The sequence below is a fragment of the Microplitis mediator genome, chromosome 10 (genome assembly GCF_029852145.1).
Source record: "Microplitis mediator isolate UGA2020A chromosome 10, iyMicMedi2.1, whole genome shotgun sequence".
Classification (NCBI taxonomy): domain Eukaryota; kingdom Metazoa; phylum Arthropoda; class Insecta; order Hymenoptera; family Braconidae; genus Microplitis; species Microplitis mediator.
Window position 1 is genome coordinate 5,258,478 of NC_079978.1, and position 14,900 is coordinate 5,273,377.

Below are 14,900 nucleotides of genomic sequence, written 5' to 3' on the forward strand. Positions count from 1 at the left end.
ATATATATATATATATATATATATATATATATATATATATATATATATATATATATATAGTATATCTCTGTTGTACTCTGGTTGCTCGCTCGCAATTGCTGCTCACTCGCGTAGTCCCCGAATCCGGTTCGACCGGTTAAACCGGCGGCGGGACGTTAGATTTTCGCGTGATCGCACTTTCGGTTTCTCAATATATTTGCCTGTAGTCAGTGAGGATTTAACCAACACCTGGCTTTTAAGAATCGCCCCAGAATCAGGCCCAATTGCATATTAAATATCACTATCAATAAATCTCGGGCATTTTTATTTTTTTTTCATTTTTTTTTCTTGTACAACAATTCTCATAAATTAACAAATTAATGTACGATATATATGTATATATATACATTAGTCAATAGTAGATTTGGTGAGTTATATAGTACTCCCGCGTGCGTGCCGGATACTCATTGAAATTATTTCTGTCGACAGTTTAAAACGGCATCCGTGAATAATTCTCGCGGTGCAAGCCAAGCAAATTTGGTGGTATGCTCACTCACTAAATTTATATATTTATATACATATGTGTGTGTGTATATGTATATATATATTTAGTGTTGCTATACTAAACTATATACGTACCGTAGGGGAACAGATTAAATACACTGAAAGAAAAGAGGGAAGAAGTTATTCACGTTCGAGCAGTGGCGCGGAATGCGGCTTACAAGCTGACATGCATTTGCAGCCAAACCGAATCCATTGACGTCGCCAAAAAAAAAATTACCAAAACCGAAAAATTGTGTCATGGTGAATAATTTTTCTGAATGTAGTCTTAATTAAATGAAAAAAGCGCAGCGCTTGAGCAAAGGTTTATTTTTTCCTTAGAATAGTCGGTAATTGAAATAAGAATAAGAAGAGATAAATAATTTGTGATATGAATAAGATGCACCGTCCGAGGCATTGACTCATGAAACGCAGAGGCGATTTCTCAGTCTCGCGATCCTACGGGCCAGCGATGGCGAACGAAGTATAGAAGAACGGGCCCACGTTTGAGGTGGGGGTATCGAGACGGGCCTTGCTAACTAGTGGGCTGGTAGGGAGGACGCCCTTGATTCAGACTCGCGGTCGGCGGGGGAGTGGGTCCGTCATGTGGCCTTGAGCCGGCATGTCTCGGTCCTCAACAGCGTTTCTCAATCTACATTTGCGATTTATTTATCAAACAATCACCGACAATAACTCTATTTAATTAATTGCTATTACGGACTCTGGTGGTCCTAAATCACTGGCTAATTAATTAAATAACCGCGTTATGATTTTTGAATTAATTTAAATGAAATAAAACTGGCTGTGAAATGACATTAGATGAATTATTTTAAAAAACTTAATAAAATGCATTTGAGAACCGAGAAAGTCGCGCCGGGCAGGAACGTCTACGGTTCAAAGGCGAGATCGAAAAAAAATATTTAACAAAAAGTATAAGACAAAAAGCAATAAAACGAGAAGAAAGAAATGAAAATAATATAAAAAAAGTACGAGACGGAGAAGACGTTGTGTGAGCAGTTTGAGTAGAGAGTGCGAGTCAGAACAGAACCCTTGGAGTCCGTGTTACACTGACTTTACAGCCGCAACAGATTCCCTTTTACATTTTATTTGACCCCGTAAAATGGCTCGTAAGTAAGAACGATAGAGAGAGAGGGAAAGTGAACAGACTGTCTGAGGAACGAGTAAGAGAGAAATAAAAATAAAAATATACAAGTAAAAAGACAGAGAGAGAGAGAGAGAAAAGAGACAAGTTGTGGAAAAGAAAGAGAGAGTTTGGTCGTCGCGGGCTCAAACGAAATAAAAGATTCCGCGGAAGTTCCTTCCACTTGGCCTACTACTCCAGTCCGGGTTCAAGGCGGGTGAGGGAGGGCTTTTCTTTTTAGGTACCCAGGTACTTCCTGCTTTAAACTTTGTTTTTCTTTCACTTGTCCAGTTATACACCAGGGCCTGTTGTCAGACTTGTCTCGCCCGGTTGATGATGATCGTCCCCGTCGTCCTAGTCCTCCTCAGTCCTCGGTGTTTGTTTCACTCTTTTATACCCTTTTGCTCTTAAAACTTAAACTTTTATTCTCCCAGACAACTCGAGGTACGTTTGACAATCGCCCTATTCTAAAATTCCGACACTCAATCTTCTATTCATACATTTGTCCATAAATCATTTATTGTCGCTCATTAAAATACTTTGGGTTTTATTTATCATTAATATTGTTTAGCCGTAAATTTAAATAAAAATGCAAATTAGTGTAATTTCAATGCCGGAAAAATATCTCACCATACGACTAAAATTTATTTAGGACTTAACATTCATTTCTTAGTCACAGTGCATCTCGAACAAAAGATATAAAAAAATCCAGCCCATGCCGCGGACTGTAGTCTCAGTTGGTGTTGAATCTACGCCAATGTTGCTACCCGATGACCTTCGAATCGGAGTCTGACCGTTTTTGCGTCCCATACTTTTGGTCCGTGCAGCAGCACAGGGAGGGATTATTCAGTCTCCTCATCTCCTCTCTTAGCTCGGTCTCTCCCTCTTCCTCTCTCTTTTTCTCTCTTGTATCGTTCTTGTGTACGGTATGGAATGGTATGGTCTCGCTTCGCGGTTCAGAATCGTTGGTAAAGTTAGCCAACCCACCAACCAGCAAACTAACTTAAGAACCTACGAGGAAGAAATAAAAATACATTACATTGAGATTCTGATAAATACACTCATATAATATATATACACATATTTAGCAACTCACAATAAATTTCATTGATTTACTTAATTTCCGTGATTTATTTTATCTTATAAAACTTTATTTCGTTCTTTCATTCATTCATTTGTAATTTCTCAATTTATTATCACAAAACAACTCATTTAATTTCATTACTTTATAATATAAAAAATCATCTTTTTAATATTTTTTTTAACTTAATAATTAATGTTTTATTGTTGAATTGACAATAAACTTTTATTTTTAAAATAAGTTTTATTAATTTTAGTATGACGTATAGGCAAGAATCACGTTTATGTAGAATATTTTAGTGGATGAATCATCGTCGTAATAATAATAATAATATTATTATTATTTGGGTTTAATTAAAGACACATTTGATCCTTATCGAGTGAAAATTAATTTATTGGTAATAATTGAGACTAAATTCTACAATATGTAATATAGTAAATTTTAAAAATTAATGTTAATTTTTTACACAATTAATATTTTACAGTTGCATCAGTAATTAGTTTTAATAAGATGACATTCTAAATATTCATACAATTTTTCATTTGAAAGAAAAAAATTTTTTTAAAATAAGAAAAAGGATTTTTTTCAAATTCAAATCTGAATACAATCTGGACAAAATGGAAAATTGTAAGTAGAATATTTATAATGGTACTTAATAAAACTAATTGCGTTAAAGCAATTGTTAAAAAATTAATTGTGTAAAAAATTGGCATTAATTTTTAAAAAAAGTCACTTTATATTAGAGTAGAGGTACCGTTTTTTATCACTTTAGGGCCAGTTTTCTAAAAAATTTAAATAAGACAATTTGTAGTGTACGCAATGACATAATTAATTTTTTTAATTCGTTCAAAGACACTTTAAATATTTTATTAGAATGAAATTTTTTTTATTAATTAAAATAAAATATTAGAACTCCAAAAATGGAGCCATGGCCACAAATGATACTTCTACCCTATGTATCAGGGTCAAAAAAATAATTTAATTTTGACTTAATTAACTTGATTTTGGCTACACTTACTTTCTTTAACTTCAATATGACTTTTTTAACTTAGAAATTTAAGTCAACTAAGTCAAACTTGACGGGAATTTGACTTTGCGTAAATCGGTACTAAGTAAGACAACTTACCCAAAGGCAAATCAAAACCAAATAAGTTTTCATATCTTTTTCATTTATTAAAAACAGGAACTTAAGCTTGACTTGCTTTTGTCATACTAGGCTTTATTTTCCATTTTTAATTGCTCCAAAATCAAGTTATTCAACCCCGGTATTGTAGATTATGGTTGCAGATGCTCGTACATCAAACCAAATATTGCCAATAAATTAATTATTACTTAATATCGATTGTGCCTTTAATTTAATTCAAATCACAAGTACCGATCATAAAAAATAATATTATTATTATTATTAATAATAATAGTAGTACTAATAATAATAATAACAATAATAATAATATTAGTAATAATAATAATAATGATAATAATGATAAAATTAGTAATAATGATAATAATCATGATCTGTAAGCGACCTTGATAACCAAATTCAATCCCATCCCGTCTAGACTTTCGTCTGGCGTCTACTCTTATACCTAGTAAAGGTAAACCTTTAAGATCGTGATACAAGAAAGACAAGACATTTAAATACATAAAATGCATTCGAGAAAGTTTTAAACCGTTAATAAATAAAAATAACAAAGAACAAAATAACATATATAATTATCATAATTGTAAAATTATTAATTACAATAATTGTCCACATGAAAAATTTCTTACTCCGTTAAATTTTTTTTTTTTATTTATTTAAATTCTAGTTAATTATACCCAATGTTAAATTGACAATTAACTGTTTAATTACAGATGAATAATTAACAAAAAGTTTTTTTTTCGGTATTCGTTACATTGTATAGAAATGAATTAAAAAGTATAATAATAAATAATAAAAGTAATGTGAAATTAAACACGATAATGATAATAATAATAATAGTAATGTTATTAAATAAAATGAAAATAAATAAAGTGATTTAAAGAATACCGTAATATCCATAGTTTACGCAAAACAGCGACAGTATATTAAATGAAGTCTGTAATTGAAATGTTTTATATTTTTACACCAAACAAACAGTATAATTAACGTACAATAAACAATAAACAATGTCCTTCCAAGTGCAACCTCAAATAATAGCAGATGTTATTTATTATTAACAAAAAAAAAATATTAATAATAATCATAACAATAACAGTAACAATAACAAATACAAAATAAAATAACAATTTATTATTTTTTAATAAAAAATAACAAAATAAACCACTTTCACTTCCGAAATATTAACTGGATTATACGGTATACTTATTAACAAAATTTAAATTTATGATGAACAAAAAAATATATTGAATAATTATCAAATAAAATAGATTTAAATAAAAATGATTCTCATAATAATTAACATTCAAAATTTCATTGGCGAAATTAAACTAAAAAATTATTATTTAAATACAGAACAAATTAAAAGATATCGCATATATAAAAAAAAATCTATATAAATATATATATAATATAAATACTTCAAAAAAAATAATAATAATAAATAATATATGTTTATAATTGGATAATGAATACGTAAATTTTTTATACCATTAATTTAAAAAATATCTTATCAATGTTTAAAAACATTATTATAATTAATTAATTAATGAATAATTAAATAATAACAGTAACTATTAACAGATAAAAAAATAAATACTTAGTAACGATTATTGTCGTTTATTTGTCCATTTAAAACTGTGGCAATATTAATAAGCGCAATAAACGTGTACGATTCATCGAATCTCCATTATACATAACATCATCATTCTCTAATCAATACTATTATTATAATTATTAATAATTAATAAATATTATTAAGTATCGAATCAAAAAAAATAAAAATGAAAAAATTTAATTTTAATTTCATTTATTAAAAATTAAAATTATATGTAGATATTTAAATATTACTGTAATTTAATTAGGATATAATATAATTACTAGTTTATTAAATAATAATAATAATAATAATAATAATAATAATAATTAATTGATAATTATTAATAATAATAATGTGTAGGCAAGTGATATTTGTACGTAATTGCCGGGGTAATTTTTTCGATATTTAAATTTAAATATTAACTATAATTAATTAATGATTATTATTATTATTATGTCATTATTACGTTTAAAAATGTAACTTTTATTCTGCCTGATGCTCTGATATGGTGATGATAATCGTAATTATTATGATTATTGATTTAATCAATAATGGGCAGTTTGTGAAAAACAATCGATGTCAAATATAATAACAATAATTAATAATTAATAATAATTCTTACTGATAATAATTAAAAAAAAAAATAACAATTGTCAAATACTTGAATATTTGTATAAAAAATAAATAATTATTATTTATAATTCGCGCAAATTGCTATTGTCAGCTTACTTTGACATCGATTGTTACCTATATGTATATGTACATATATGTAGATCAAAACGATATATATCGCTGTACATAAAAAAAAAGAATAAGAAAACAAAATAAGTAAAAAAAAGTTTTTATGCCGTAAATTATCAGTCCATAAAAAAACATTTTTTCTAAAATTTCCTCCTTTTTTTTATAAAAAAAAAAAAAGAAAAAAAAATTAAAAATTTCTTATTAAAAATTATTTTATACTTTTGTGAGTTTTTTTATGGTTTTATTGAATGGATTTATTTATTTCTTAATGATAAATGATTTTATATAAATATATATATGAATAACGATTGTATAGAGTGATTTAGATGACAGTGAGCTATCATTTGAAATTTTTTTATTTTTTATTATCTGTTAGCATTAATAATTGCGTGGTATTGATACTTGGAATTTTCGAGTGTTGTGAGTGAGATTAAAATTGACGTCGCGTCGATTTGTGGTCATCGCTTACACATTAAATATTTTTTTCTCTCATTTTTAGTTGGCCATTTTATCCTCCTCTTCCTTCCTCTTAAACTTCTTCTCCAGCTTCTTCACCTTTCTTTGTCTCCTTCACGTTCACAAATTCTCTCTTCATTTATTCTCTCCTTAACTTTTGTTTATCTCAAACTCGTAAAACTTTAAATATCTTAAAACTTAAAATTTTATTGACGATTAAATATTAAATATATATTTATATAGTCCGTAATTTAAGTATCGTGATTTAGTTTTACAATTACGCAATTAATTAATTAATTAAAATAATAATTATTATCAATATTTGTTTAACTAATGTTAGAAATACGTCTAAGATGTTTTTTATATTAAAAAAAAAAGTTTAAAAACTCAATATCATTTTTATTTTATTTATTTATTTATTTCAACATACATAAATATTATTAATTAACATATTTGTAAATAAATAACTATCACAAATTTAACCAAAAAATTTATAATAAATAAATAAAATTATCCAGGTAAGATATATAATTACAATTATTCATAAAAAAATAAAATTATTTATAAATAAAAATATACAGAAATATTAAACTTTTTTAAATATAAACAATTAATTAATTTGTTAAATATTCACGGAATAACAATAATAGTAAAGTAATTCCAACAGTCCGTTGTAAAAAAATTCGACATAAAATACACCCGTTGTTTCACATATATATTTACGTTCCCCTACAAATCATCATTGTGTAGTTTCTCGACCTGCGACATATTTATACACAAATAAAATATCAAATTTAATATAGTACTGTAACAATTCATATTTTTATTCATCGTGCACACAATTACTGAACATCTATTTCGTTATTTTAATTACCAAATTTTTTAACTGATAAATTATAGAACACAAAACAAATTTAATTGACGTGTAGAAAAAAACCAAACAAGTGAGAAGTGAAAATGCAATTAAACAGAGAATTTAAAAAAAATGTACATTCAAATTCACAGTGCAGCTATTATTGCTATCAGAAGTGTTAGACACAGGGACCACAAGGCAATAGAGTACGTCGAGAAGCAGTTAGTAGTAAAGCAAACATTAAATATCGGTTGCATAAGTGCTTGGGTCATAACGCCCGAATTTCCACTTTTCTCACCTTCGCTATGAGTTTTTTTAACATCTTCTTCAACGCCATGACAATCAGGAGCAGGATAACTAGGATTAGGATCAAGATCCGCTGATGAATTGACTATAGACTCAAATTCCTGATCTTTGTTATCATCACCAAGCTGTCCAGCTGCAGTCGCACTAGTTTTTTCACGGCTATAAAAATCAAAAATACTTTGAAAATCATTATCAAAATTATTATCATCATTGAGCTCGGTAGGATCACATGATAAATAAGGCACTTGTTTATCCAAATTAAATTCTTCGTTTAGTTGTTTATCATCGTGACAATCAACAGCATTATTACGGGCATGATAATCAACGGGAGTGTTATCATAATCATCAGGGTTTCTATTATCTTGAGCGTCGTTTGATGGCACTGAGTTAACAACGGACTCTTGTGACTCTTTGTTTGATTTATACAACTCACAAGAAGCTTCCGTATCGATCACTTCTGTCCTCGTTTCATCGTCAATGTTTAATTTTAACAGTTGATCGGGTTCTTTATACTCGGACTTTGTGTCATTTTCCTTTGCTATTTTTTCCACCTCCTCCACTACCTCATTTTTCTCCTTCACTTCTTTTCCTTTTCCTTCTTCACCTTCTACATCTTTTTCTTCTCCTTGTTGTTCATCTTTAGTCACCTTTTTGTTCATCTTTACTATTCTTTCATCTTCGCCCAAAAGCTCTTCCCACTCGATGAATTCAGAAAGAGAATTTCTGTTTGACCCCAACAACATCGCATTGCTCTTTGCTTCCTCCACACTTTTTTTGACCTTCTCCGATGTTTTTTTTATTAAACTCTCTAAATTACGACAAAGTTGTTTATACTCGGATAATTCTTGATCACTAAACGGTTCAATTACTTTTTCATTTGTATCAACATTTCCACCACCATCACCAGCTCCCCCATCAACAACATCAACATCAACATCAAAACTTTCACTGCCGTAATACGGGGATGAAAAACCCGATTTTTTATCATCAAACGTTTGATAATTTTCCATATCCATAAACTCTCTTTCACATGATTGTCTTCTTGAAAATTTTCCATCATCATCTTGCGGTACGCAGACTTGGATCTTGGCCTGACACAAACTCTTTGGACGATTTCCATTGATATCTAAATCAAAATTACGCTCATTATTATTACCAGCACTACTAGTACCTCCCCCACCTTTACAATCATTATCATTATTATCATAATTAATATTAATTAGTGATCCATTTGACTGCAGTAATCTCGGACGGTTTAATTTAGCAAATTCCCTGTACCAAGCATGATGATCATCATTGCTTTTATCAATAATTCCGTACAAGTCAGCAGAAAGTGACCGTACTGCCCGTTTCTTTTTGAATTCGCCGCTGCCAATAACAATATTTCTACTCAATGACTCTCTAGTCGGCACAAAATTAACGTTACTCATTGAATTAGCAAACTTATTTTTCCCACCAGTGTCTTTACGTAAATTACGAAACGCCAAATCATCAGTTACAATGTCCGGCTCAATTTTTGGTATATACAGCGACGAGCGCGTGTGTTTAATTTTTGGCTCGACATGCAAATAATCACTTTCAGCAGCTGCTGTTACTGGTCCAAGCGGTATCCCGAATGGTGGCTGTGGTTCGATAACTCTCAGCATGTTATTTGCATGTGTTATATTGCGATAGACAACGTCATCCCGAGTCAAATCCGGTGTACCGCGTCGTTGATTCTTTGGTTTATCGTTACTACAATTACTACTACTATTAACATAATCACCTAGCAAATAATTATTATCAAATTCCCTGTCTCTGTATGACAACAAACATGGCGATGCTGCTAAGTAACTGACTCTTGACAGTGAACTCTGACTCGGATCCACTGAAGACGATCGTTCTGGCTGATGCATTCGTCTGTATGCCATATCGTCTTTAAGTTTTGGTTCATCATCATCATCATTATTATTATTATTATTGTTATTATTATTATTAGTATTATGACTATGATTATTATTATGGCTGCTACCACAGTAGTTGTCGTGACGATCGAAATTCACATTACGCCATAAATTTAACTCGTAGGACGAGGCCGCGGACGGAGACGGGGACGGTGAAGACGACGAGGACGTGTCCAATGAACTTTTTATTGATCCGCCTATACCTGCTGCCTTTGCTGCTAAAGTAACAGCAACTTTATCCCTGTATTCTTCCATACTGCGCTGCTCGGCACGATCGAGCAGATCCTCGTCTTCATTTAAATGTAAACTATTGTAAATCGTCTCTAATTCAATTAACGCTTCCTCTAAATTTTTCGAGTGTCGCCGTTTCTCCAACGGCTGATCATAAATACTCTTAAAGCTTCCCTTCATTTTCGGTATCACCTTTTTCTTTATTTTAGGCACTATCGGATCCTCTGGCATTTTATCTTCACTGATTTCTTTATTCCTCTTACTGATAACAATATTATCATTTTTATACAACAAAAACGGTTCACTTATTGGGTGTCTTATAACTTTGCGATTACAACACCGGTGATTACGTCGCGGTGACGAGTAAATACGATCAAGTGAATTATAATTAACGTTATTATTATTTCCACAGTTCAACAATTGCTGATTGCCGCTGGTGCATGAGTTTGTTTCCGTAAAAATATCTAAATCCGAGTGCTGCGAGTGTCTGGTAGTTTGGTGCAACCGTGAAACAGGACGTGATGTCGATCGCGGTGGCGGTTGTGGTGCCAATGCAGATGCAGATGCAGGTGATACTGAGGACGATGCAGAAGCAGACGCTGGTACTGCTGCTGATACTGATACTGCCAGAGGACTTTTGTTGCCTACATGACAATTAATCCCACGTGATTTATTACAGTTACTCGTCACAGCAGTTAGTTTACTTTCGTGTGGCTGTGGCCGAGCGTACTTGTCGTTAAATACTTCATTGTCATTTAAGCCGTGTAAATTGTCACTCTGATACTTATTACTATTATAATTATAATCATTCGGATACACGTGCACGAGATTCTGCTCACTACAAAATGCTTGATAGTATGGCGGTTTTAACAATGAATTATTATTCGTTGTCCATAAATTATTTGTTGACGGTAGCGTATCAGCCTTATTTTTATTATTATTATTATTACTATTGTAATTATGATTATAATTATAATTATTACTATGACTTTTTAATACAGGTGATAAATTATGATAAATTGGATGAATTTTAACATCACAATCGGCATCATAATCATCAATGGTGTCGTCACGATAAAATCGTTTCATATATCTTACAGTACGAGCTCCACGTGTTTTTTTATTTGCCTCAATTAATCTACGATGATAATTATTATGATGATAAATACTATCTTCACTTTGGATTCTCATTAATGAATTATTAGCATTAACATTAACATTAGAATTTGCGTTTGAATTTGAATTTGAATTTGGATTTAAATTTGAATTCGTATAATTAATAAAACTATTACTGTTACTATTATTACTAGATTTATAATGGCTGTGTTCATCATCGGTACTGCTGTCACCGTAATAACGATCACGTTTGGCTTGTATGCGTGCCTTCAGACGATTTCTACGGTTGTATTTACTACCCGTATCTGAACTTTCACTGTTGCGTGACTGTATTGTTGCCGCTTGTGGTGATACTGCTACTGCTGATGCTGCTGCTGCTGATGGAGCGTTTGATAAAATCATTGAATCTGTTAATTCATGTTTCTTTGTAACATTACCGGGAACGCCACTAGTCTCTACGCAGTATTTATCACCATAAGATTTATTGTTTGTTTTAGATGATGGATTTGCCTTAACATTCTTCACTTGTTCTGTGTAATAAATACTTGGGTTCGGCGTCAAAGATAACAATGAGTTTGATTGCTCCGATGAAGTTGTTTGTTTTGATTTACGTTTGAGTAACCCAGCAAATGTCCACTTTTTTTCTTTCTTTTTTTCCGGTGGCGATTCGCTTGACGGCTTTTCCGTACTTCCATTTTCTTCCGTTACTTTTACTTTAGCTCCGGTACTTTTTCCTCTACATCGCCACTTTTCCATTTATAATTATTGTTATTTTATTCTGTAAAAAAACAATACATGTTTTTAAATATTTTATAAACAAGTCAATTCTAATAAACCCAATCAAAATTATTTTACTTCCTAAATATTTCTCATAACAGTCTCACTTTTTTTTTATCAGTTATTTTTACTTTTTAGATGATAAGCTAAATTTGTCATTTTTTCTTATCAATAGATTTACTTTTTTTTTTTCATAAGATTTATTATCAAAACAATGATGGTATCAATTTTCGACAATGTAATAAAATTTTATCATTACTACGGATCTTAAAATTATTATCTAATTTTTAAATTTTAAAAAAGTCATTCTCGTTAGCCGACGTCTATTAATTTTTGAATTTTTAAGAAATGATAAATAAAAAAAAATGCACTTGTAGCTTTTTAAATTTCCTACACATGCATATTTTTTTTTTCATTAATTTTAGAAAAAAAAAGGTGATACTGAAGTTAGCCGACCTCCAATAATTTTTGAGTTCTTTTTTAAACAATAAATTATGAAAAAAAAAATATTGGAAAAAATTGCACCTGTAGTTTTTTTAATTTTCTACATGTGCATTTTTTTTTTGTATTTTTTGAAATTGAATCGATAAAAAAAAATCAGAAAATTCCTAATTGTCTGTTAACTTCAGGATCATAAAAAAAAGCAGTTTGTTTATTTAATTTAAATATTATGGTGCTCATAATAATTCAATACCATAAGTATATAAATTTTAAAAATATATAAATATATTCCAGTAACATAAAATCTATAAATATATATGTACTCCAAAAAAAAAAAAGAGAAATCATGAATGACATTAATGCCTCGTTATGAATTTAAAAAGAAATAAAAGACAAAAATATCTAAAGAACTAAAAATAAAATAATAATTAACTATGTCAATAAATATGTAGTAATAAAGTGTCTATTTACAAAGAAATATAATATATAATAAGTGAGACATAAAAGTATATATATATAGATATGTATGTATAACTTACAATATGTAATAACAAATTTAAAAAACGAATGGCCTTGAGTTGTCATTCATGTGTTTGGTGTTGGTATGTTTGAAAGTGACCTCGAAAAAAAAAAATTTTCAACAATCCTCCGGGCTACAGATACTCTCATTTTAAATTTTATTTCCACACTTTATTTCAGAGAATTACTTGACATGATACAGGTAGTGGAGTACAAACTCATTAAAAACTCATCCAACATCCTCCTTCCTCGTCACATATGTATGTTATATATATCATCCACCCAGTATATAAAAATAATCACAACCTAAATACAAAAAAAGAAAAAACTTTAGTCAAGTAGAATAAAAGCTGAAAAAAATTTTTAAAAACCAGCAAGAACTCGGAGATTTGTAAATTAAATTATCATTCATATCGATTGTCATCACTAGAATACTCGGGTATACAAATACAAATATATATAAAATATATAGATTTGTATAAATAAATTCATTGATAAATCAACTACTCACTTATTGTTTTTCAGTGACGATTGTTGGTTTGTTTGATATATTGTTGCTCTAATGACGTATTGAACACAAAAATATATATACATATATATATATATTGTAATAATAATATAATCCAAGTATATCTATAGACATATGTGTATATAAATATACGTTGTTGGTAAAAATGTATAGAAACGTAACCTCTTTAGTTGGAGGACGGAAAGACACTGGACTGAAAACGCAACACTGAAGACTGAGAACTGAGAACTGAGGATAGAAAATCCAATGGAGTAAAGACTTAACTTACTGAACCCAGTGCTGGTGCTGGTGCTGGTGGAGAACTAACCAGAACTAACTACTGTACTGTCTGACATGCAGTCTTATGTCTTTACGTCATATTATCAACACAACTCAACACATTATTTTTTATTTATTTTACTTACATGCATGCATATGTAGAAACAACACCAAAGCACATTTTCTTAATATATAATAAGTTGTGGGTGTAGCGGGTAAATTTGTAACATGATCATCCGCTGATCAGTACTTTGATAAATCCTACGCGTACTTAGAAATATATAAAAAAAAAAGAAATATTTATTGTTCTGTAATTCTTATTACTTATACTGGTAATCTTATTATCTTATATATTTAATATTTGTCCTCAATCTTAATTTAAATAATTAGTAATTAATGTTTTATTAATTACATAATTTTTTATTAGTACGTCCTTAAAATTTTTAATACGTTTTGTTTTATAAATTTGTCCTCAATTATTGCTTGTACAATTAATTATTACTTATAAAATGTACAAATATAGTTAAAATAAATATCTATATATATTTTTTTATAGAGCGAATAATATATATTTTTTAAAGCATTCGTTTGAAATAAATTTGTTAATAAATTATTAGACTAGATGATTATATAATAAAATGATACAAAATACTTTTGTAAAAAATTAAAATTAAAAACAAAATTTATACTGAAGGTACTCTTAATACTGTTAACACTAAATGTGCGCTTATATATTAATTATATATAATATATACGCTGTAAAAAATCGGAGTGATCATGGATTTAATTCATGATACTGAAGTTAGTCGACGTCTTACAATTTTTTAATTTTTTCAAAACGAAAAATTACAAAAAAAATATTTTAAAAAATTGCACCTGTAGTTTTTTAAATTTTATACATGTGCATATTTTTAGTTTTCATTTTTTTGTAATTGATTTGTAGAAAAAAATCCGGAAATTGTTAATTATCTGTTAACTTCAGAATCATTTTTATTTAAATCCTTCGCTTTGTCACTCGGAGTTCCGGAGTTGGAAAAAAAATCACTCTTGGAGTGAACTGGATTTTATTTGAGTCCGCATTCACTCCGATTCAAAGTTTTCATAGGAAAATAACTTTTTAGAAGTGAATTTTACTCCAAGTTCTGCATTTACTCTGCATTCACTCCGTTAATTTTTTACAGTGTATATATATATGATAATAATAATAATGTGTGGAAAAAAACTTATGGATAAAAAAAAGCTAATGGCGGA

The 14,900-nt window shown here is 29.3% G+C and overlaps 1 protein-coding gene across 2 annotated transcripts; it reads right to left on the bottom strand.

Moving 5' to 3' along the window:
- Positions 1–7,069: 7,069 nt before the first annotated feature.
- On the bottom strand, positions 7,070–13,973 carry LOC130675369 (putative uncharacterized protein DDB_G0277255). Of its 2 annotated transcripts, XM_057480997.1 has the most exons (4): positions 13,374–13,965; positions 12,883–13,168; positions 7,828–11,903; positions 7,070–7,435 (listed from the first exon to the last, which is right to left on the bottom strand). In XM_057480997.1, exons 3-4 carry the CDS (start codon positions 11,879–11,881, stop codon positions 7,416–7,418), a joined length of 4,074 nt encoding a protein of 1,357 aa, XP_057336980.1. In that variant the 5' UTR covers positions 11,882–11,903; positions 12,883–13,168; positions 13,374–13,965; the 3' UTR covers positions 7,070–7,415. The 2 variants fall into 2 exon arrangements, with proteins under 2 accessions (XP_057336980.1, XP_057336978.1); XM_057480995.1 differs by having other exon boundaries at positions 7,070–11,903; positions 13,374–13,973.
- Positions 13,974–14,900: the final 927 nt, after the last annotated feature.